We start from the raw sequence: 19705 nt of genomic DNA, 5'->3' as shown, positions 1-19705 counted from the left end.
AGTGAGAGGAAGCTACTGTACCTGTACTGTCATTCACCCTTAGTGGCTAACCCCTGCTGCAGGTATGTGGGAGGCAAAAGAACCAGGGGTAAGCTGACAGGGCAGCGGAACCCAAACTCTGACTTGACAAGACGAAATTTTCCATTCGCACAGCCAAATGCAAAGACGGACGGGATGTGTGGGTCGTGCCGCGTGCACTCCAAGCTACTCCGTACCTCCACCGGAGTCCAGTAAGTACCCACGAGTTCCATACCTACTTGGCTACCTATCTACCCAAGGTAGGCTCATAAACTCAGCCACTCACCCTGTGAGCGTCAACGGCTTTCAGATGGCAAGTCAAGAGAACCTGGCATAAGTTTCTTCTGAGACAAGTCGGTACTTGGATAGGTAGATCATCGTCCTTGTAAAACCTCGGTGTAATTGCGAATGTCAGCTCTGCATTATTAACATGATAAGACGACGATTCAACTCCAATGTCCGTGCCGCAGTAGCAAAAAAGAATTTGCCCCACCTCCAGATCCCACGCCATCAATTACCCATTCCAGACCCTTTTTCCTCCCCTCGGAGCCTGTGCACCCCCCCTGATCCGGTTTTTGCGCCACCGAAAACATGACATCCTTTCGGCTGAACTTTCACTTTTTTTTGGCTAAAATTTTCCACTGACAACACAACTAGGCAGAGGACCGATGACATCGTTTCTCCGCAGAGAGACCACCTTCAAATAAAAAAAAAATCCAATCAAGAAGACGTCAGATTGGCCATTTTCTTTTTATATCCCTCGTATGCAAGCTAATTCTGCACCCCGGATCGAGCTTTCAAAGATGGGACTTTTTTTTTTTTGTGGGAAGAGCGACCAGTGGACGCGCTGCATGATATGAGACAAAAAAAAATCGCTGGCATGGAGGTATTACGTCGCGTGGAATCCCCACTAGCGAGCCAAGCGAGCCAGCTGGGGGTTAGCAACTTTCTACCACGGTCTGGTAGCAAAAGCTCGAGCCAGCCGGCCACCGCCCCACGGATCGTTTCAGAGCTGCACCCAGTTCGTAAACTATAGTACGGTACGAGGTGAAGTTCTCCACTTGCCGAACACATTAGGTCTAGGTACTGGGTCCAGTATACCGTCAGGCAATGGGCTACAAAAACTACATAGTCAAAAGGCTCTTTCCATTATCACTTCTCCGCAAGTCACGTTTGGAATATAACTTACTCGGTAAAATTATAGTAGTGTCAACTGGTCTCGAGCCCCAGACTGATGTCAATGTCAAGTATATTGCATCAATGTACGGCGTCTACGTAAGCTCGTGAAGCAAGCTACCCATTGCAAACCTCGCCATTAGACTTTATAAACACGCGTCAGATATGCGCTTTCGGTGAAGGCTGACTCGAAATCATAGGATATACCATGTACAACTCGGATGATAATCCATTACCTTGAAGCCCGTGTACCTAAACCGTTATTTGTCATAGGATATTTGCTGGTTTTTCACTCCGTAAACCGGCAAGTAATTTTGCTTTCGGAGGGTTTTAAATTTGTTCTTTCGATTTATTCATTTGACAAAAAAAAAAAAAAAACTAGACTAGCAGTTATTGCCTGGCGACTAGCACGAATGCGACCACTCCTCTGCAGTTGATGCTTTGGAGTGAATCGCGGCATGAATTCAACCAACTGGCCTGGTACTGGGTAGGTAGCCAAGGTAGGTAGGGACTATATATACTATGCGGGTCGGATTTGCATCACATAGTCGGCGGTGGCATTGTAAAATGTATATAGTAAAGATCATTTATTTCGGGACGCACCAAAGATCCCCAAGGGCTTGTCGTCTCAAAACATTGGACGAAAGTACCATGGGCGAGAGCATCAGGACGAACTAATTTTTAACCGCACGCAAAAGGAAAGTAAAGCTCCATTTGGCTATTTTCGGCGGAGGCTCCGCCAGTCTGGAATCTTTGTTACCGAAGCCGGTGGGCGACCGGGGAAACGCTCCACCACGTGCAGTGCGGTTACTTTGTAAATCAGGGGTAACTGCGGCTGTTTCATTGCTACAACGAACGAGTAGACTTTTTACAGCTCGTCAGCTAATTATGTAGATCTCGATATCAGGACTGCTCGAGTCGGCGAAGAAGTTTTTTTTACTTGGTTTTGGTAGTTTCAGGAAGATATATGGCATGTATAGCCTGTGTGCAGTATATATTTCAGTTTGGGCGGTGTGCGCATTGGGTTTCTATTTGTCCTTCTCCGGGCTCCCTCGTTCCCATGGCAAGTAAGTTGAGGATGATGAGTCACTGTAGGGTTACTCCCAAAGTCAGTCTAGAAATAGGTCATATTGCCGCCCAAAGTTTCTTCAAGGAGCCGCTTAGATCCATTCTTCAGCTTGCACTCCATATTCAACACTCGGTAGATTGTTGTCGACAATGACAACCAACTGGACTCGGACATGACTTCTCAACATGGCGAATACCACACAGGGCAGAAGAGACATCCGATGAGGCGATTGTGGACATTGGAGATCTCCAACCTCGTCCTTGTTGTGGCTCTGAAGGGAGCCTTCACAACTTCCTCCATTGGAATGACACCAAGTAGTTAGTCACTAATGACACCAAGCAGTTAGTCACCCAGGTCTGTTTGCCTTGTCCTCTTGGTGGCTGGCTCCGCGAAAAAGGACGCAACGCAAGCTTCGAATCGATATCTAATGCCCCGAGTCTATTCGCTGAAGCCGTCGTGAACAGAATTCGGCTCGGCGACCCAGAATGGCAGATTGAATGTGGCGATAGCAACTATGGCGGAGCTATTGTTCGGGGCGAGGTGTGGGAAATGGCTATCTGCACTGTCCCCTGCTGGGAATGGCTGATTTTCCCGCTCACCATCATCTTCTTGGCGATGATCCTGCTGATGGGTGCTCAAGTACAAACACTTCTGACAGGCCCAGGCAACCTCTCACAGTTGTGAGCTCGGGCAGCAATCCACACCTACCTCGTGACGTGATGTGCCATAATTAGACAAAATACTTGTATGGTTATTCTGCCTCAAAGCCGAGCTTTTGCGGCTCAATTCATAAAATTAACAAGGTTTCGTGGCCATTGCCCTAATCCAATGCATGACTGTGTTTTGGCGTCAGGCGACTGGATTGTCAAGACGTATCACGTATGTCTCTTTCGTCGATAATCGATAATGTACAAAGAATTGTGTAGAACTATAGAGTCGGTAACTCTCCAGAAAAAATAACATTACGGTCGAGGATTTGTTCTTGCTTCGAAAAGAAGAGGCCTCCCATATGTACAACGTGTCGTGAAGCATGTGATAGATGCACCTGTTGCTAAGATTTGATGCAAAAGGAGAGTCAAGGTCTCTCGCCTCACGACCGAATCCTTTTTAATGTTCATCTTTGTTTTTACTATTCGCTTTGGTGCGCCACCCAACCAAAGGGAAAAACATGACAGCACAGTCGATGGCTAACACTTGCAGTCATGAAAGCAGCATGAGAGTCCATCGACGGTATGTGGCTGGGCAACCCGGTTCCGTCAAGCCGCAAACCACACGTAGCAAAATTAACTTTGACACGTGCGGCCACCAAGAATATTATATCAGGTTGTCAAGAACTGCACTCGGGAGTCGGAAGGTCTCAAATCTACAGCGCAACCGGAACAGCCCGTCTCATATAACTACCTAACTATCTTGGCTACCTGAGCTGCTCAAGCAGTCAACAGAACAGGTCACAGGCAAACAAACGACCGAGCTCGCATGATTGCCTTTTTCTTTTACTCATTGTCAAGCTTCACTCCAACATGCATTATAAACCCAACATTTCCTACTGCATGTATATTCCAAACTTTGTGACAACTAGGAGATTATTTTTGGGTATAAAAGGGCTGATCTCTGCCCTGTCCAGACCATGGTTTCGGAAATATATTCATTCTGTATCAGCAAGCGGAAGTCAAAAGGATCTCGTCTCACTTCAAACGACAGACGATCGCAGCCGACGTTCAAAACCAGATGCCCACATATCATCACCTACCAGTTGAGCTCCGACTCATGATTTGGTTGGAAACCATCCCGCCTCAGACTCCGCAAGTCCACTTCCTCATGACAGACAGTCTCGGCTTCTTTCCCGTCAAGCCAGGGGACCAGTGGCCGCAAGTCCATGAGCCCTTTCCCGTCGGCCTACACGTATGCCGGGAGTCTCGATATATAATACAAGACGCTCTCAGACGCATGCGTGCTCGAGTGGCGTGCGACTTGAGAAAACAACAGCAGCAGCAGGAGGAGCAGCAAGAGGAGCAAGAATGCAAAAACCACCACTGGCCCACACGGCGACCATTCTTGCCAAAGAAGGACATTCTCTATCTCGACATGGGCGCCGATCCGGGCCGGTACAACCGGAACAGATCAAGTCGCAAGGCCTGGATCGACGAGCCGCGAACGCACCTCTTCCAGGTCAGCCACGGCCAGCCGCACACCTACATCGCCGAGGTGACGAAACTAGCGTTGCCGTTTGGTGTGTTCTCGCCCGAGCATCTGCACATGCAGCATGTAGTCTCCTGGATCCTGACGCTGCTGCCGATTCGAGAACTGCACGTTGTGTTTGGCCGGAGCAAATGCTCCGACCAAGGCGGCTATGGGGGGTGGCACGACCATCAGGACGAGTACGAGAACGGGGATGACGACTGCGACGGTGGTTGCGACGACATGTCGCCTGCACCACCGCCCATACGCTCGCCCATACCATCACCAGCATTATCGAAAATATACCCGTCCCCATCTCCGCTCCCATTACCGCCCGTATCGTGGAGGATATTCCCACCAAACACGCCGCACCTCAACCGCATACTCAACGCTGCCGAGACGAAGAGTTGGATGGCGGCCTGTTGGCCACAGGGTCATGTGGGGGCGGCGTTCAAAGATGAGGGAGTGCTGGGCATACTGTCGAATGGTATTGTCGTTAAGCCTGGGCTCTTGGTCCGGTCGACAGGATACGAATAGCTTTGCTTGGCAGAGCGTGGGGCGGTGGTCATTTTCGAAAGACAGGTGAGTGTCGATATCATGGAGCCCAAGTACCTAGGTATATAAATGGAGCACCTTGTTGTCAGAAGCTCGGTTTCACATGACTTGTTAATCTCATTCAGATCCACGACATCTCGGAGCTTGTTCGACTGCAGTATTGTGTGATGAGCTATTGATTAGGTGTAGCATAGGTAGAGTATTGTTGGTAACCAAGTGCCGAGAAAATCTCAACAGCAGACAAAATGAGTTTCGCTTTTTGCACGCTCGCTAAAATGTAGAATATCCTATATTCCCAAAAAAAAAAGAAAAGAAATCCCGAGACAAATCCTCAAATTCGTCCCTTAGCCAAACTTGGGCAGCTTGGTGGTAGGCTGTTCAACCTCACCCTCCAGTCCAAACCCGTACATGAGCGGATCCCTCCCCCTCCTCCGCAGGCTCGCAGTCGGCGACGCCGCTCTCGCCGAGCTGTACCCGCTGATGGTTCTCCTCTCAGTCAAGCTGAAGGCGTCGGAGCTGAACTGCCGCGAGGGCATGCCGGGCGTGCCCATCATGGGGACGCCGCTCTGCCTCTTCCTGTACTCGCTCGGCAGCAGGCCAAAGCCCATCCGCGCCGCCATGACGTCCTTGGGGACGCGACCTCGGTCCACGGCCCACCAAGCCACGCCGTCGAGGGCCGGACCGCGCGTCGCCGCCACGATGCTGCTGAAGCGCGTGTTGCGTGCGATGCGCCCGCCCTGTCGCTCCTCCCAGATGACGGCCCAGAGCCCGGCCGCGATGCCGAGCATGGTGAGTCCGATGCCGATGGTGTACACCGCCCAGAGGTCGGCCTTTTTGTAGACAAAGACGTTGTCCGTTTTTGATTTGACACAGGGGTGTTCGTAGTCCTTGGGATCCTGTTTGTTGTCAATTGCAGCAGCCTGGGAAGTGCGCAGGCCACTGGGCTCGTTTGGCTTCGCAGCCCAGACTACAATGTTCAAAAGAGGATCCGCAAATATGGACAGGAGCATGTCTTCATAGAGACCCTGCACCCGGTCCATCAGGTTGTTGTACGGTGTGTACAGCCGCTTCTCCAGTAGCTTTGTCTGCATGGCCTTTGTGTTTGCATTCGGGTTCGACAATGGTGTGCTTTCTGGTCCATCCATGGACACGGTTCCATTGAGGAAAAGCCGCAGCTGCTGTCCCATGCCGTAATACCCGGCCGTGAGCCGGTACTTGGCAATGTCCTGCGGTTTGACGTAGTTCGCCTGGGGTACAGCCGTCGTGTTGTCGTTGGTACCATCCTGGGCATCAAGTCTCGGGATATACGTCGTGTTTATGATGGGTCTTATAAACTCCCGGGACAAGACAGTTGTGTTTTGCACACCGCCAGTGTGGTTGAACTGAACAGTGTACTTGGTCTCGTAGTGCTCGCAAGCAAAAATCTTGGGAACGAAGGCGTTGTCCCACTCAGGATCGCTGCGGTTCACAGGCAGCCGGTCGTAGGGCTTGGTAGTCTCGGAATATCCTATCCAAATCAAGGGATCTGTGCGGAAAGCACCCATGTTTGGGGGGTACTTTGGCGCAGACCCTCCCTTGCTGAAATCGCCTATGGGCTTGCCGCCAGGTGAGACGTCCTTCATCTGCGTCCTTGAGTATTCTCCACCCGTGTTGAAGGCATAGTAGGCATGGCTTCCTTTGGGAAGAAGCCAGCTTGTTTCAATCGGAGACTTGGCCTTGAAACCCGACTGCATTGTCAAGATCTTTGGTACCGACCCAACGCCGCTCGCAAGCTCGGTGCACTTGTAGCCAGGGCCGGTGAAGGAGATGTTGTACAGGCAATCCCAACCCTGAGAGCAAACGTCGGAAGATACATTCTGGCGGGCACTGACCATCTCCATAAAGGCTGGAATCGTGGCGGCCTGCTCGAGCTTCGGTGACGGGCCGGTCCAATAATCGAACCAGCCTTCGGGAGGAGGGTCGTCGGCTGCAGTAATGGTCGAGTTGTAAAAAGACAGCGACATTGACCTGATGTCGTCGACCAGGGTTGGCTTGCGCCAGTCATTGGTCTCCTCCAGACCAAAGTTGAGAGTCCGTACGCTCGGGCAAAACGTCTTGTGCTCCGACGGCTGCATCTCCACCATCAATGTGTTTGCAGTCAGAATAACAATCAAGGGAGAAAGCCAGACAAAGGCAACCAGACCGGCCACTGTTTTGGCCCGGCTGATGAACTCCCAGTTGAAAAAGGCCGTGACGTCCTCGGTCGCGGCGAACATGGAATCAAGTGCCCTGACGCTCATCAACCGCGTGCGCACCGTCGTCCACACCCGCAGGCGATAGGCCGTCACTATGGAGGCGCTCAGGCCAGCCTTGGCCGCAAAGGCGAGGATGGTCCCGTAACGAACATACTCCAGCTGGCGCTCGGCCTTCTTGCCGTGCAAAGAGCTGTACCAGGCATGATGACCAATGGCACACGCGATACCAAAAATGCCGAAGAGAAACATACCCCACCACGAATGCCAGCGCCAACGGCCGAAGATCTTGAACTCGTTGCGGCTGGGGCGCGGCGGCAGCGCCCCCGGCGGCAACAGAGGTGGAGACTCGGGATGTATTGTATGGCGGAAGATACCCTGTTTGCTATCGCCATTGCGGTACCCGGAAGCTTTGTTAGGATCGTTGTTGTCGATGAGGAACGCCGACTGTGGAGGGTCATGCATTTCACCGGCACCTCTGTACGCCGTCGAAGTCTGGGAGTATGGACCAGGAGGAGGCATAAACGCAGGACTTTGGTACAACTGACCACTTCCAGGATGCTGGTCTGGGCTTTGGGAATAGTAGAATTGTCCATTGGCATCCTGCAAAACTTGGTACTGAGATTGGTTGGGCGATTGGCCATAAAAAAAGCCACCCTGTGATTGCTCCATGGCGGGTGGACTTGAAGATTGAGGGAACCCAGTTGATGGGGTAGCGTTGGTGTTACTGTGGTTATTAAGGCTAGCTGCCGATGCTACTGCTGCGCCAGCCTCCTCTTCCTTCCATGCGGGCAGATGGCGGTTCGCGCGGGTGCTGTATGCGCCGGCGGCGTCTAGCGCCTTGTCTTGGGTCGCGATTGACGAGACATTGGAGGTGACGGTGTTGCTCCTGGAGACATCGGGAGATATTATATCGAGCGGTTGTTCTTGTTGCTGGATTTGAAAGGAAGTTGACTGCTGATCGTGGTACTGTTGTTCTTGTTGTTGCTGCTGCTGTTGCTGTTGCTGACGCTGCTGGTGACCCTGGTCGGTGGCCAATGATGCGGATGGTTGTTGCAGCTGAGCTGAGGAACTGGTGTACACGCCAACGGCTTCCCGCTTTGAAGCTGCATTGGCCCAGCTGTTGTCGGTATCGTCTGGCGTCGGAGACCCCGCCATTTCGTACGGCGTGTCCCGTCTGTCCTTTGCCGCAAACCTTGCAGCTCCTGCGCGGTAGTACAGTAGTTTTCCAATGCTGAATTGGAGAGGCGGGTGAAGTGCTAATCAACGCGAATTGAGCAAAGACATGTGAAAGATCTAGCGCAAAACTGGTTGATTTAAGGTTGGCATCCTCCACGCACTGAAAATTTTGACAAACCGTTCAATGCATGCAAGGATGGCTGATTTGAGAAACGCCTTTCAAGTAAATCAACTTAAAGCCTCGCTGTCCTACCCGGCTTCCACCTGACCTCGTTCAAAAGCCGAGTTGGAGGTGAGTAGATGATGATGGCGGTGCAACGCTACATGGGGGAAAAAGAGAGCGAGCAACTTGCTTTTGTTACAATTTCGCCCAGCTCTGATCAACGCGTGTCTTATTACCTTTATGGAGAAATCCCAACGCTGACGGGAGATCGCTAAATGGCTTTTTTTCTTTCTTCTTCCTTTTTGGATTACCCTACCCCTACCTTTTTTTTTCCAATTTGCTTTCTGGATCAAGGGGTCGGTCGGCTCCTGGGGTGGTACCGAAATAGGTTACATGAATCTTTTTTAGACCTTGTCCGCGCAAGGCAGTAACAAAACATCTTCACCCGAAAACGGCATCCCTGGCACAATTGGCCGTTTTAACTGGATAGAAACAGCTTCCCCGTACAGAGATTCTCCTGGGGGTCACACAACCTTAGTCGGGTCCAATCGTCTCAAAACTCCACGTTCTGGTTCTGAAATCCGCTTAGACGGAGAGAGGGCGGAGACTTGCCCAAGTGACGTTTGAGCACACCCAAGAGGTAGCGTCCCCGTTTATACTTGCTGATCCTCATAAGGCTGCATATCCTTGAACAATCCAAATGGCGTCGCTAGAGCTATCCAACAGATTATCTACTGCGTACCTACATATACTTAGGTATTACTTATCAATTACCTGCCTGACCTATCCAGGATAGAATGCTTCTTGCAGTGTTAAACTGACCGATTGAGAACAGTTTCGAAACAGGAACTTGTCCAACTTCAATTGTGATGTTACATCGGAGAAATGATCTGTTGGCCTCAGAGTCAGTGATTGTTTCGCAATTGAAAGTAAGGTAGCAGTGTGGGTGGCAAATTTTGGTAGTACACATTCGCCTACATGGGCGCTACAATCAATCAAATCTGTCATGTCGCACTTACAATGTCAGCCAGGAGTCGGAACAGGTGAATGAATGACCACATGCATCTGATGCCCCAACTGCCAGCGCTAGACAAATCCTAATCGAGAGAATCAAGTCCAGAACTAGAATGGTGGAATGCCTGCAAGTGGTGTGGTCATGGAGTGCCCAGGTCACAGTCAGCTTACTTATGTTTTCTTCCTCCTCCTCCTCCTTCCTCTTATCTTGGCCGGACCCAGGCATGCAACCGATCGCACTTGTGTGTGAGCGTGATGCTTGGAAACAGGTGCATGCTTATACATATGCGGGGACAAAACTGTTGACAGGAATGTGATGACATCGGCAAGATGGGACCATTATTTGACGTTAGATACATACGGGGTACTCCGTTGGTCAAGGACCATAAGGTAGATAGATTAATTAGTACCTGTCAAGCTGGGAAACCTGGTCGTTACCAAGGTACCTAGGTAGGTACCTACCTATGCACCTCAGCCCATGCGCCATCCCTTGCCGTTGCCTGTCCGTCATTTTTTAGTGACGATACTGGGAGCTGCATACTGTTGGTGCATGGAGCTGCCAACACATTTTCAGCTTGCTTTCGTCCGAACTACTGTACGATACACCGTAAAAACCTGATATATGGTCGATAAGAAAAGCAACGCAATACATACGGGGTACCAACCCTGCCAGTTGTCGGCTGAACTCATATCTTGTAACAGTCAGATGCATTGGGGCAAGATAAAAAAAAAAAATTGCCATGTATCCTAGTCTACCCTAAAATACAGATCACCCATCAAGCCTCTCGTCATTCCCGTATCAAAACCACCAACACGTCTCCATTAGGTTTGGAGCGTGCCTTTTGTCCTTTGTCGCTTTGTTTTGTTTTCGCACTCCTTTCCACTTGGCCTATGGCAAGGGTACGTACCTTGAGTAGCAGCCCTCAAACCGTGTGCTCCTTTGGAAACGCGACGGATGCGGAACAAACCCAGAGGCTAGGTAGGGCCTCACTACTGATCATACAATCTTGTGAATCGCGCCAAGTCGTGTGGGGTTTCTTACTATAAATTAGAAAGTCTCCATCTTGTCCAAGATGGCCTTGGTGAACTGGTTGGTGGTGGCTTCGCCGCCCATGTCACGTGTCCGGGTCTTGCCCTCGGCAATGACGGCGTAGACGGCCTTGCTAATGCGGTTGGCGTGGTCGTCAAGACCCAAGTGGCGCAGGAGCATAGAGCCTGACAGGATCAAAGCAGTAGGGTTGGCCTGGTCCTTGCCCTTGATGTCAAGACCGACGTGACGGCAGCCGGGCTCAAAAACGGCGACATCACGGCCCATGTTGCAGCCAGGGACAATACCGGGGCCACCAACCAGGGCGGCACCGATGTTGGACAGGATGCCACCGTAAAGGTTGGGCATGACCAGAACATCGAACTGCTGCGGGCGGCTGACACACTGCATGCTGGCGTTGTCGACAATCATGTCGTTAGCCTCGAGTGTCGGGTACTCCTTGGCAGTCTGGTGGAAGGTGCTGCGGAAAAGACCGTCGGCAAGCTTCATGATGTTGGCCTTGTGGATGCAAGTAACCTTCTTGCGGTTGTTGGCGAGGGCAAAGCTGAAGGCAAACTTGGAAATGCGCTCAGACTTGGCACGGGTGATGATCTTGAGAGACTCGACAACACCCGGGACGGACTGGTGCTCCAGACCACTGTATTCACCCTCGGTGTTCTCACGAATGATGCACAGGTCGACGTCCTTGTGCCTTGTCTCGTAGCCGGGGATGTTCTTGATCAGGGAGATGGAGGCGTAGATGTCGAGCTCCTGGCGCATGGCGACGTTGAAGCTCTGGTGGCCAGACCGGCTGATGGGTGTGTGGAGGATACCCTTGAGACCGAGCTTGTTGCGGCGCAGCGACGCGACCGACTCCTTGAAAAGGTCCTCGGTGCGGCCGGAGGGGGCGGCGCTGTCGGCGATACCCGAAACCTCGACCTGCTCCCACTCAATGGGAACGTTGTCCGCCTTGAAGATGGTCTTGACGCTCTCGGCGACCTCGGCACCGATACCGTCACCAGGGATCAGGGTGACGGTGTACTTGCCGCCATACTTTGAGGGCTTGAAGATGTCGGACTGGACGGTCGCGAATGTACGTGAAGCCTGCTTGGAGGCCTGGAAAAGCTGCGGCTTGCGCGCGGCGCGCACGAGGCACTGGATAAGGACGAGGGCCAGGTGTCAGTGTACGTGCATGAAAAGGACGGTACATCAATCTGGATAAGTGAATTGATTCCGCTACTTACCTGGGCCGATCTTGAAGTCCCCAGCATTTTTAAAGATATGTATATTCGCGACTTGAGGGAATCAAATAATAAAAAAAAAGTAAAATGGAGACTTGTGCCACAGCGTGTTCGTTCGGTCCAAAAGATTGCAAGAATTGTTGGAGGCTTCAGACAACTGAGCCGAAACTAATGCCGCAAAACAAAAATCTCGGTGGAGCTTGTTGCGACCCCAGTCGCCAGCCAGTCGCGGCTTCCCTGTGACCGGCCGACCGAGCGGTTACCGGCGGAGTTAAAATGCGTGGTCGGCGACATGTGTGTCTCACGTGACTTTTCTCCGAGAGCTCGATTCAATCACTGTATCGGTGGAACGAGGGAGAGAGTCAAGAGTTAGTGGTTTGACTCCTTATTCTCGCTCGCCTTTGCGCCGCAACCGCGAAAAGGACAGGACACGAAGCCAGATTGAAGTCCAGATCCTTCTGGTGCATCGAGAGAATAACAAATGTTTTTTTTTTCTTGCAATCCAAAAATACTGCTGAGAGTTGGTGCCACCAGGCTTCCCTGCAGGATTGATGAATCATTGTCGCCTCCATCCAAAGGAAAGCACAGAAGTTCGGGGCTCCATAGATTTGTACCCATTACTGCGCCCCTAGTGTCCACTACGGAATTTCGCCCTTTCGTGATGACTAGAACATGCACGGTCCGAAATTCACTGTTTATCTTCCGTCCTCCGGTTTCCCGTATTCACCTCCTACCCACCCCAACCTACATCCGGGTCCGGCGCCGTCTCATATTTGTCCTGTCTCATACGCGTGTTTCTTTGTCCACGCGATGGAGAATGCAATTTTAGAGGCGCGCTTGCGCATAATGCTCACTGTGGGGGGTGGCCAGACTCGTTGAATAGGATGGTCTTAGCGACGATAACAATCACAGCCGCAACCAATACTACAGCCGCAACCGATGCTACAATGGAAAGGGGGCTTACGGGATGATAGGAGTCATTCAAGGTAGGTAGGTAAGGCAAGCAGCTTTGCAATACCTCCATTTTCAAAGAGTATAAAGCAGCAATTGCCTGCGTTTATGTTCCCATATCTTGACATTCCTTGTTATACACATCCCTTCTTCTTTCAATCATCGCAGCTAAGTAGCCAAGAAGACCTTCTTTTACCCTTTCATAAAATAAGCATCGCTTGCTTCGCTCAGACAACCAAAGATGTCGACTGCCCAAACAATCCTCTTCCTCGGCGCAACCGGCGGCGTCTGCGGCGCTGCTCTCCAGCTCGCCCTTTCAGCCGGCATCAGCTGTGTCGCCCTAGCCAGGACGCCAGCGAAGCTGACCGACAAATACCCTTCCAATCCCAACCTGACCGTCATCCAGGGCGATGCCAAGAACCTCGCGGACGTGAAGCGTGCCCTCGCCAAGCCTGGCGACGCGACATCGCCTGGTTTGGTCGACATCGTCGTCAGCTCCGTTGGAAGCTACCCATCCATGCGCAACTTTGGCGCCAACGAGGACCCGAAGCTGTGCGAGGAGTCCATGACCGCTCTCCTGACCGCTGTGGAAGAGCTTATTGCTCAGGGCGGCGTGCAGAAGTTGTCGCCGCCGAGGGTTATCGCCGTCAGCTCGACTGGCCTCTCCGACTTTGGTCGGGACGTACCACTGGCATTCGCCCCATTGTACTACGTCATGCTGGCTAGTGCGCACAAGGACAAGAAGAAGATGGAAAATCAACTGATCGCCGACAAGGCGACTGGCAAGAAGACGCCGCCCGCTGCCGGCAGCGCGAGGCCCGAGTTTACAGTCATTAGGGGCAGCATGTATGTTGACGGCAAGGATGGCGGCAAGGCCAAACCGGTCCGTGTCGGTATCGAAGACCCATACAAGGGCATTGAGTCGCAAGCAGTTGGGTACACCATTGCGAGAGAAGACGTCGGCAAATGGATTTTCCACAACTTGCTCAATGACGCCACGGGAGCCAGGCGGTATATCAACAAAATGGTGACGGTTACATACTAGGGTGACCAGGATAAACTCTTCTACGATATCGCATCTACCATGTTCATTTCTTTTGCACCTGTCCTGAATGCCGATTATAAGATACTTGATAGATTTAAATTTATAGAACTTCGCCACGTAGGCGGGCAGCGCACGTTGCACTATGCAGAATCCTCAAAGCTGAGCACCTTGTGGCGGGTAATCTCACCGGAAAGGTGCATTTTCCCGTGGTCTAGACCAGGCGCATGCATGTTTGTTTGCCTGCAATCTTTGTTTACTAGGCAGTATTTCATCCAGAACGGGCAGACAAGATTCGCTTGCACCGATTCAACCAAAACCCCTCCTTCAGCTCGGGTACCTGAGCCGCCACATATAGAGACAGGTGCTCCACTTTTGAGACTCTTGGCTACCTTAAATTGTTCTGTTTGGGTTTATATCGCGTACGTACTTACAGCTTGCCAAGTTGATTTCGGTCTCTATGAGGGGCCAGCCCGGAGCCGTTCGGACTAGCTCAATATCATCTGCCCTCAAAACATGCGTGCAGGCAAATATCATGGCCACCTGCCCCAATGGGCTTGCTGTGCGAATGGTCTTGGGTTGAAACAAAGACCGAAGAGTGCATATTGCGACGCAGGCATCGTGATAAGTATGTTGCCGTCTATGCCGTGACCGTGTATAAGTTCACCATGAATATCCCGCCGAGGTCTGGTTGTTTTACTCTTTGTCCAGGCCATAGTGTTACCGACTCTCGAGACCATCATCCCCGAAGCAACCAAAGCCGTGTCAAAGTCACCATGAAGTTCACCCTTCCCATCATCAGCCTGCTGGCAAGCACTGCAATGGCTGCCATTGGGGACCTCTGCGTGGCCCAGAATGTGCGTAGAACCGTCCTCGACATGAACCCCTTTGCTCCCCGTCGACCCATCCCCTTCTTTCCAGGGAAAAAAGCAAGTGGCTAAATAGTTACAACAACATGAAACAGATTGTCGGCACCTGCCAGACTACCACCTTCTGTAGCAACCGTGGAGGTACCGCACCAGTCGTCGGAGCTTGCCCCAACGACCCCAGCAACGTCAAGTGCTGCCTATACCCGAGGTGCAGCAGCACCCCCGGGTCTTGTATGTCCACTGGGGATTATTGTCGCTCTGGGATCCGTCCAGCGTAAGTTATTTGGCCATACTCGAGCACACGTGATACTCACTTTTTGGAACGGACCGGTCTAACTGTCGAATCAACCTTTTGCAGGAACCAATGCCCCGGACCCGCCAGCTACAAGTGCTGTGCCACTTGAAAACTTGAAATTTGTTTAGGGTTACTCTGCAAGTACGGAGGGCAATGGCTGTGAAGGATACGGAATACCTTCCTGGCTTCGCTTCCTAGTAAATTCCAATGACAGAATACCATAGAGACAACCGAATTTGAACTTTTCTGACGGGAGTGGGCTCAAGCCTTGGTTATCTGAGCTTGTATGCACTATGAAATTTCTCTCAACACTCCAAACAACGCTTTCTATACCATGTTGCTGTGCTTAATGTAAAGAAGAGAAGCAACCTCTCCGCAAAAGCCCCTACACACTACACACAATACCACATGAAATTGATGTATCCAGGTACTCCCATCACGAGCGATATCAGTCTTTGCGCCAGGCCGGTGCTGTAGCCAAACCGAATGTTCTTTGTTTTATATCATAGCAACAGGGGGAGAATGCGTCCCTTTTATAGTAAATTATGCTCAGAGGAAGGTATCCTAAAAGCCGCTCGACCTTTGATCTGGTGGCTTTTCTTGTGTTGGCTTCTTCGGCGCTATGCAATCAGAAGACTTGTCAGCATTCGTATGATGTTCCAACAACATTATCACCATAGGGTTGAGGATTAACCGAACAAACTTCACTACCTCTGATGATTGGAACTTTCCCCGGAAGCTTGGGCCAAGCTGTTCTCTTCATTGAAATCCTGTCACCGCGCTTTGTTGGAGAGCCCCGTGTAGATGAGGCTGCACCAGCTGGTGACGTCGAACGTGCCCTCGCGCCGGTGTTTGAAAGTTTCTGAGCCCGGCAGTCTTTCTTCTTTTTGGCACTCGAAGTCGATGTTGGGGGTGGCATGGGACGACCTTTCTGGCTTTCCGATGCTGGCAAGCTCGAGCGCTGATGTACACCAGCTGCCACCGTTTTTTCGGGACAACTTGTAGCTGGAGCAGTATCAGCTCTAGGGCGTTTCGACATCTGGGAGTCTAATGTCATTGATGGATCGCGATCATCGTCTTTGAACAGATCTTCAAGCTGATATCGTTAGCTGTCTGTCTTGGGAACATAGATAGGCAAGGCATGTGCACTGAGGTACCGTCGATAAGTACTCACTGGAGGAGGCCGCTTTCGGCCGCTCGAAGGGGGTTTGCATTGTGCGGAAAAAATCGGTGACACTGGTGTTGGAAGCTCTCCAGGAGACTCTGACGACGCTCCAAGCTGACCGACCTGTTGAGATTCACCGCCGCTGTCACCATAACCGTCATTTAGGATGTCGACAACCTCGCGTAGCTTCGAGCCGATTATATCCCAGTGGGGGCTGCGTCCCTTGACACCCTGCATGACCTTTCTGTACACTAGATGACCCAGATCTGCGTCGTCTGGGAAATGTTGCAAGATGCCAGCCTTGAAGTTCTTTCCCACCTCAACGGACGGGCCTAGATAGTTGATCGCATCTAAGCACGCTTTGATGTGCATGTGGAGTTCTGTTTCTGTCTTGCTTTCTTCCCCCTTAATCATGCCACTAAGTTCATGTTGCTTATGGGCCACGTAGCTTTTGATCTGAGTTTGAGCGACTTGGGCCAAAGGCAACCCATCTTGATCGGTGTCGGCGCTTTGTGCACTCGTATCTGGAGGCGGAGATGGCGCCATGGCAGGAATAAGGTGGTCTTGTGTGTCAGCCAACAGGAGATTTTCTTGGCTAGTGTAATGATCATTGGGCAAAGCCCTATAACTGCGTTTTTCGGCTACGATGGGTAATAAATATCTGATAGATGCGTTGCAAGGTGCGAGGGCCACTTATCCAATACACGGCGGGGGTTAATCATGACTCTTCCATGTAGTAAAACCAGACTGCAGAGATGCCCATAAAGTCCTCAAAAGTAGTCTGAAGATGACCTCGCGGGCGAAGAAATGGACCAGGCTCGGTAGCTAGATGGGGCCTCAGGCTAAAAAGCCTACCTCTATATACGAAGGTGCCTGGGAAGCCAAAGAGGGACGAGAAAAAATATCGAATAGTTGAAATGTGCCGAAAAAAGTAGAGGAAAGTGTACAAAATACCTAACTCCTTCCTTGCTATCATTTGCATACCTACCTGTTATTATCATGATGGAGCGACTTTGGGTGGTAGGTACCTAGTTAAGAGGTAGGTACCTAGGTAGGTAGGTAGGTACTCACATTGTCAGTTAAACCAAGCAGGAATAGGAAAAGAAGATATCAACCCAGGCACACAGGCAGCCTGCATCTGCAAACGAAGCAAAGCAGCCAGCACGGTTATCAAAGTCATGAAAACCCCAGGATCGATAGAAGGTAAGTAAGGCAGGCAGGCATTGCAAGGAGATCGAGAGGATTTGAGGAATGCAGAAGTGCTGGGTAGTGCCGCGGATAGACACATTCTCCTGGAAATTTAACAAACAACATGTCAATTTTTGAACCCTTAATATCTCGCTACTAAGAGCAGGCAATAGAACGCCCTGACTTTTGGTTTTATCTGGAAAGCAAACAGAGCAAGGAGTGAGCGACCAATTGTGAGGCAAGTGATCATGCAATTAACCGACATGTAGAAATGTTGCTAGGATGGCAGGTGCAATGACGAAATATCGGGTCCCCGTAGCAAAAGAACTGTCAAATAAGGCAACTACCTCCCGTCCATCGCTTGGGGTCCGTTTGTTTGAGATTTCATGTCAAATCCAACAAACAAATTCGGGGTTGGTTTATAGGTGGCCATCTTTATGAGCTCCAGGCCAGAGAATAACTTGTCAGATTTTCCGGTTTCTATCATCTTCTACTGCTCAAAGTCTGCCCACGCTCATCCATAGCGCACTGCTCCGCCACTTTGATCCTCCCGAAACCAGTCCTCTTCTCTCAAAGCAGTCTCCGTCGAAGCATAGTTGATAACGACGCTTTTCGGTGCGGTGTATGCCATGTAGGCCTCAGCACCGTTCTCAGTGCCGAGACCACTGTCAGACCTCGTGCCATGTGCACCCCATGGGCTGCTTGGATCGTTGCGGTGGTGCGTATTGACCCAGACAATACCGGCCTCAATCTGCTCACTAACTCGGAACGCCTGCGAAAGATCTCTCGTCCATATTCCGGCCCCCAACCCGAATGAAGTGTCGTTAGCCAACCGAACAGCATGCCCCTCGTCCTGGAAGCTCGCCACAACAACCACCGGCCCGAACGCCTCCTCGTACCACAGATCTGTCGCACAAACATTCGAGCCGTCCGGGTTAGTACCACACAGGACGGTCGGTGGGAAGAAGTAGCCCTTGGAAAGGTCGAAACCGTCCAAAGGGCTCACCCCCGACATCCGCTGGCCACCACAAAGCAGTCTGGCATTTCCGCTGGCGACTGCAGCATCGACAAGACGCTGGACTCCCGAAAGCTGCTTCGATGAGATGAGAGGGCCCATCATTGACAGCGGGTTTTTCGGGTCACCAATACGGCGAACGATGGAGTTGCACTTCTCCGAGAGCTTCTCGGTGAGCGCCCCCAATATCGATTTGTGAACAAGCACGCGCGTGACCGCGACACAAGTCTGCCCGCTGGCAACGAAAGCTCCAAACACAATTCCGTTGACGGCGGCATCCAGATCAGAAGTCTCGAAAACCACTAGGGGCGCCTTGCCACCTAGCTCAGCATTGAAACGAGCCAGATTTCCACCTGCGATGGCCCCAATTGCGCGACCCGCTGCGGTTGAACCGGTAACGTCAACCTTACGGACCAGGCGATGTGAGACGAGTTGCTTGCCAGTCTCGACCCCCAGGCCAGGCAAGACAGAAAAGACACCCTCCGGAAGTCCAGCATCTCTGAGAATCCTGCCAAGCTGTAGGGACGTGATTGGTGTTAGTTCTGATGGCTTGAGGACAACACTGTTTCCGGCGGCCAATGCCGGGGCCACCTTCTTGACAGCAATCAAAAGCGGATGATTGAATGGAGTGATCAGCGCGCAAACACCTAATGGGACGCGGTCGACCCAGTTATGCAGAGACCCGGTGGTCGGGAGAACATGACGTTCGTCAACCCGCAGTCGAGCTGCGTAGTACCGAAACCACTTGACAAGGCTCGGCACCTGTGCCTTCATTTCGCGGACGGCCCTCCCCGTCTGCAAAACCTCGAGGTCTATCAGCTCCGATAGCTGTTCGGAGAGCAAGGTAGCGGCTTGGTCAAGGACATCGGCGCGAAAATGGCGAGGAGCCTTGGACCACGTGCCGGCAATGAAGGCATCATTGGCCTGTTCGATACACTGATCGACATCTTGGGCGGATGCAGTATGGCAGCTTGCGAGTGACGGTCAGGATTACTGACGCTGCATCCAGGGGCAACAAAGACGTAATTATGTATGGTTGGGTTTGGGTTGCGCCTACTGTGCAAAGATCTCGCCGGTTGCGGGATTTTCAATTGGCAGGCTAAGATCATGCCAAGTCAGGAATGTCTTTTTCTTCCCAGCCTGGAGCGAAGAGCTACTACGACTTACATATCGCCGCCTCCGATCTTTTCCTTGCCGGCTACCCAAAGTAGGTGTGCGTCGGCGGTTTTCTGACCGGGCTCTGTGTGAGACATTTCGATAATTAGGCCGTTTGTGATTAGGTTTACTGTATTTTTGTTTGAGCGAAGCAAGAACTGAGTCACGCTTGGA

At 51.5% G+C, this 19705-nt stretch overlaps 8 protein-coding genes across 9 annotated transcripts; 4 read left to right on the top strand and 4 right to left on the bottom strand.

Moving 5' to 3' along the window:
- Window positions 1-1278: 1278 nt before the first annotated feature.
- Window positions 1279-2012, top strand: MGG_13671 (uncharacterized protein; the record flags this gene model as incomplete). The annotated part of the gene is made up of 3 exons (XM_003708692.1): window positions 1279-1293; window positions 1577-1681; window positions 1893-2012. 3 exons carry the CDS (start codon window positions 1279-1281, stop codon window positions 2010-2012), a joined length of 240 nt encoding a protein of 79 aa, XP_003708740.1.
- A 1814-nt stretch (window positions 2013-3826) lies between these two features.
- Window positions 3827-5127, top strand: MGG_01997 (uncharacterized protein). The gene has a single exon (XM_003708691.1). The coding sequence runs from the start codon at window positions 3992-3994 to the stop codon at window positions 4976-4978; it is 987 nt and encodes a 328-aa protein (XP_003708739.1). The 5' UTR covers window positions 3827-3991; the 3' UTR covers window positions 4979-5127.
- MGG_01996 lies at window positions 5089-9953 on the bottom strand. 2 transcript variants are annotated; one of them, XM_003708690.1, is made up of 3 exons: window positions 9536-9953; window positions 9392-9459; window positions 5089-9311 (listed from the first exon to the last, which is right to left on the bottom strand). In XM_003708690.1, the coding sequence occupies exon 3, from the start codon at window positions 8383-8385 to the stop codon at window positions 5341-5343; it is 3045 nt and encodes a 1014-aa protein (XP_003708738.1). In that variant the 5' UTR covers window positions 8386-9311; window positions 9392-9459; window positions 9536-9953; the 3' UTR covers window positions 5089-5340. The 2 variants fall into 2 exon arrangements, with proteins under 2 accessions (XP_003708738.1, XP_003708737.1); XM_003708689.1 differs by having other exon boundaries at window positions 9589-9953.
- Window positions 9954-10168: 215 nt separating this feature from the next.
- MGG_01995 (isocitrate dehydrogenase subunit 1) lies at window positions 10169-11972 on the bottom strand. The gene is made up of 2 exons (XM_003708688.1): window positions 11855-11972; window positions 10169-11765 (listed from the first exon to the last, which is right to left on the bottom strand). The coding sequence occupies exons 1-2, from the start codon at window positions 11879-11881 to the stop codon at window positions 10632-10634; spliced, it is 1161 nt and encodes a 386-aa protein (XP_003708736.1). The 5' UTR covers window positions 11882-11972; the 3' UTR covers window positions 10169-10631.
- Window positions 11973-12219: 247 nt separating this feature from the next.
- Window positions 12220-13980, top strand: MGG_01994 (uncharacterized protein). Its single transcript, XM_003708687.1, has one exon. It carries the CDS (start codon window positions 13044-13046, stop codon window positions 13845-13847), a length of 804 nt encoding a protein of 267 aa, XP_003708735.1. The 5' UTR covers window positions 12220-13043; the 3' UTR covers window positions 13848-13980.
- A 640-nt stretch (window positions 13981-14620) lies between these two features.
- Window positions 14621-15117, top strand: MGG_01993 (uncharacterized protein; the record flags this gene model as incomplete). The annotated part of the gene is made up of 3 exons (XM_003708686.1): window positions 14621-14701; window positions 14809-14987; window positions 15072-15117. The coding sequence occupies 3 exons, from the start codon at window positions 14621-14623 to the stop codon at window positions 15115-15117; spliced, it is 306 nt and encodes a 101-aa protein (XP_003708734.1).
- A 664-nt stretch (window positions 15118-15781) lies between these two features.
- Window positions 15782-16410, bottom strand: MGG_01992 (uncharacterized protein; the record flags this gene model as incomplete). Its single annotated transcript, XM_003708685.1, has 2 exons — window positions 15782-16006; window positions 16183-16410. The coding sequence occupies 2 exons, from the start codon at window positions 16408-16410 to the stop codon at window positions 15782-15784; spliced, it is 453 nt and encodes a 150-aa protein (XP_003708733.1).
- Window positions 16411-17501: 1091 nt separating this feature from the next.
- Window positions 17502-19652, bottom strand: MGG_01991 (betaine aldehyde dehydrogenase). Its single transcript, XM_003708684.1, has 3 exons — window positions 19544-19652; window positions 19434-19475; window positions 17502-19346 (listed from the first exon to the last, which is right to left on the bottom strand). Exons 1-3 carry the CDS (start codon window positions 19627-19629, stop codon window positions 17876-17878), a joined length of 1599 nt encoding a protein of 532 aa, XP_003708732.1. The 5' UTR covers window positions 19630-19652; the 3' UTR covers window positions 17502-17875.
- Window positions 19653-19705: the final 53 nt, after the last annotated feature.

This window comes from Pyricularia oryzae, chromosome 1 (assembly GCF_000002495.2).
Source record: "Pyricularia oryzae 70-15 chromosome 1, whole genome shotgun sequence".
NCBI classification, from domain to species: domain Eukaryota; kingdom Fungi; phylum Ascomycota; class Sordariomycetes; order Magnaporthales; family Pyriculariaceae; genus Pyricularia; species Pyricularia oryzae.
This window is presented reverse-complemented; position numbering and strand designations above follow the sequence as displayed.

Excerpts from the sequence above, each read along its gene's own strand:
- MGG_01991 (XM_003708684.1), bottom strand. The coding sequence starts at position 19,629 with ATGTCTCACACAGAGCCCGGTCAGAAAACCGCCGACGCACACCTACTT. Across the intron at positions 19,476-19,543 it reads AAGATCGGAGGCGGCGATAT|CCTGCCAATTGAAAATCCCG; the intron begins GTAAGTCGTAGT and ends GCATGATCTTAG. Across the intron at positions 19,347-19,433 it reads ACCGGCGAGATCTTTGCACA|CTGCCATACTGCATCCGCCC; the intron begins GTAGGCGCAACC and ends GTCACTCGCAAG.
- MGG_01997 (XM_003708691.1), top strand. The coding sequence starts at position 3,992 with ATGCCCACATATCATCACCTACCAGTTGAGCTCCGACTCATGATTTGG.
- MGG_01996 (XM_003708690.1), bottom strand. The coding sequence starts at position 8,385 with ATGGCGGGGTCTCCGACGCCAGACGATACCGACAACAGCTGGGCCAAT.
- MGG_01995 (XM_003708688.1), bottom strand. The coding sequence starts at position 11,881 with ATGCTGGGGACTTCAAGATCGGCCCAG. Across the intron at positions 11,766-11,854 it reads GGACTTCAAGATCGGCCCAG|TGCCTCGTGCGCGCCGCGCG; the intron begins GTAAGTAGCGGA and ends GTCCTTATCCAG.
- MGG_01994 (XM_003708687.1), top strand. The coding sequence starts at position 13,044 with ATGTCGACTGCCCAAACAATCCTCTTCCTCGGCGCAACCGGCGGCGTC.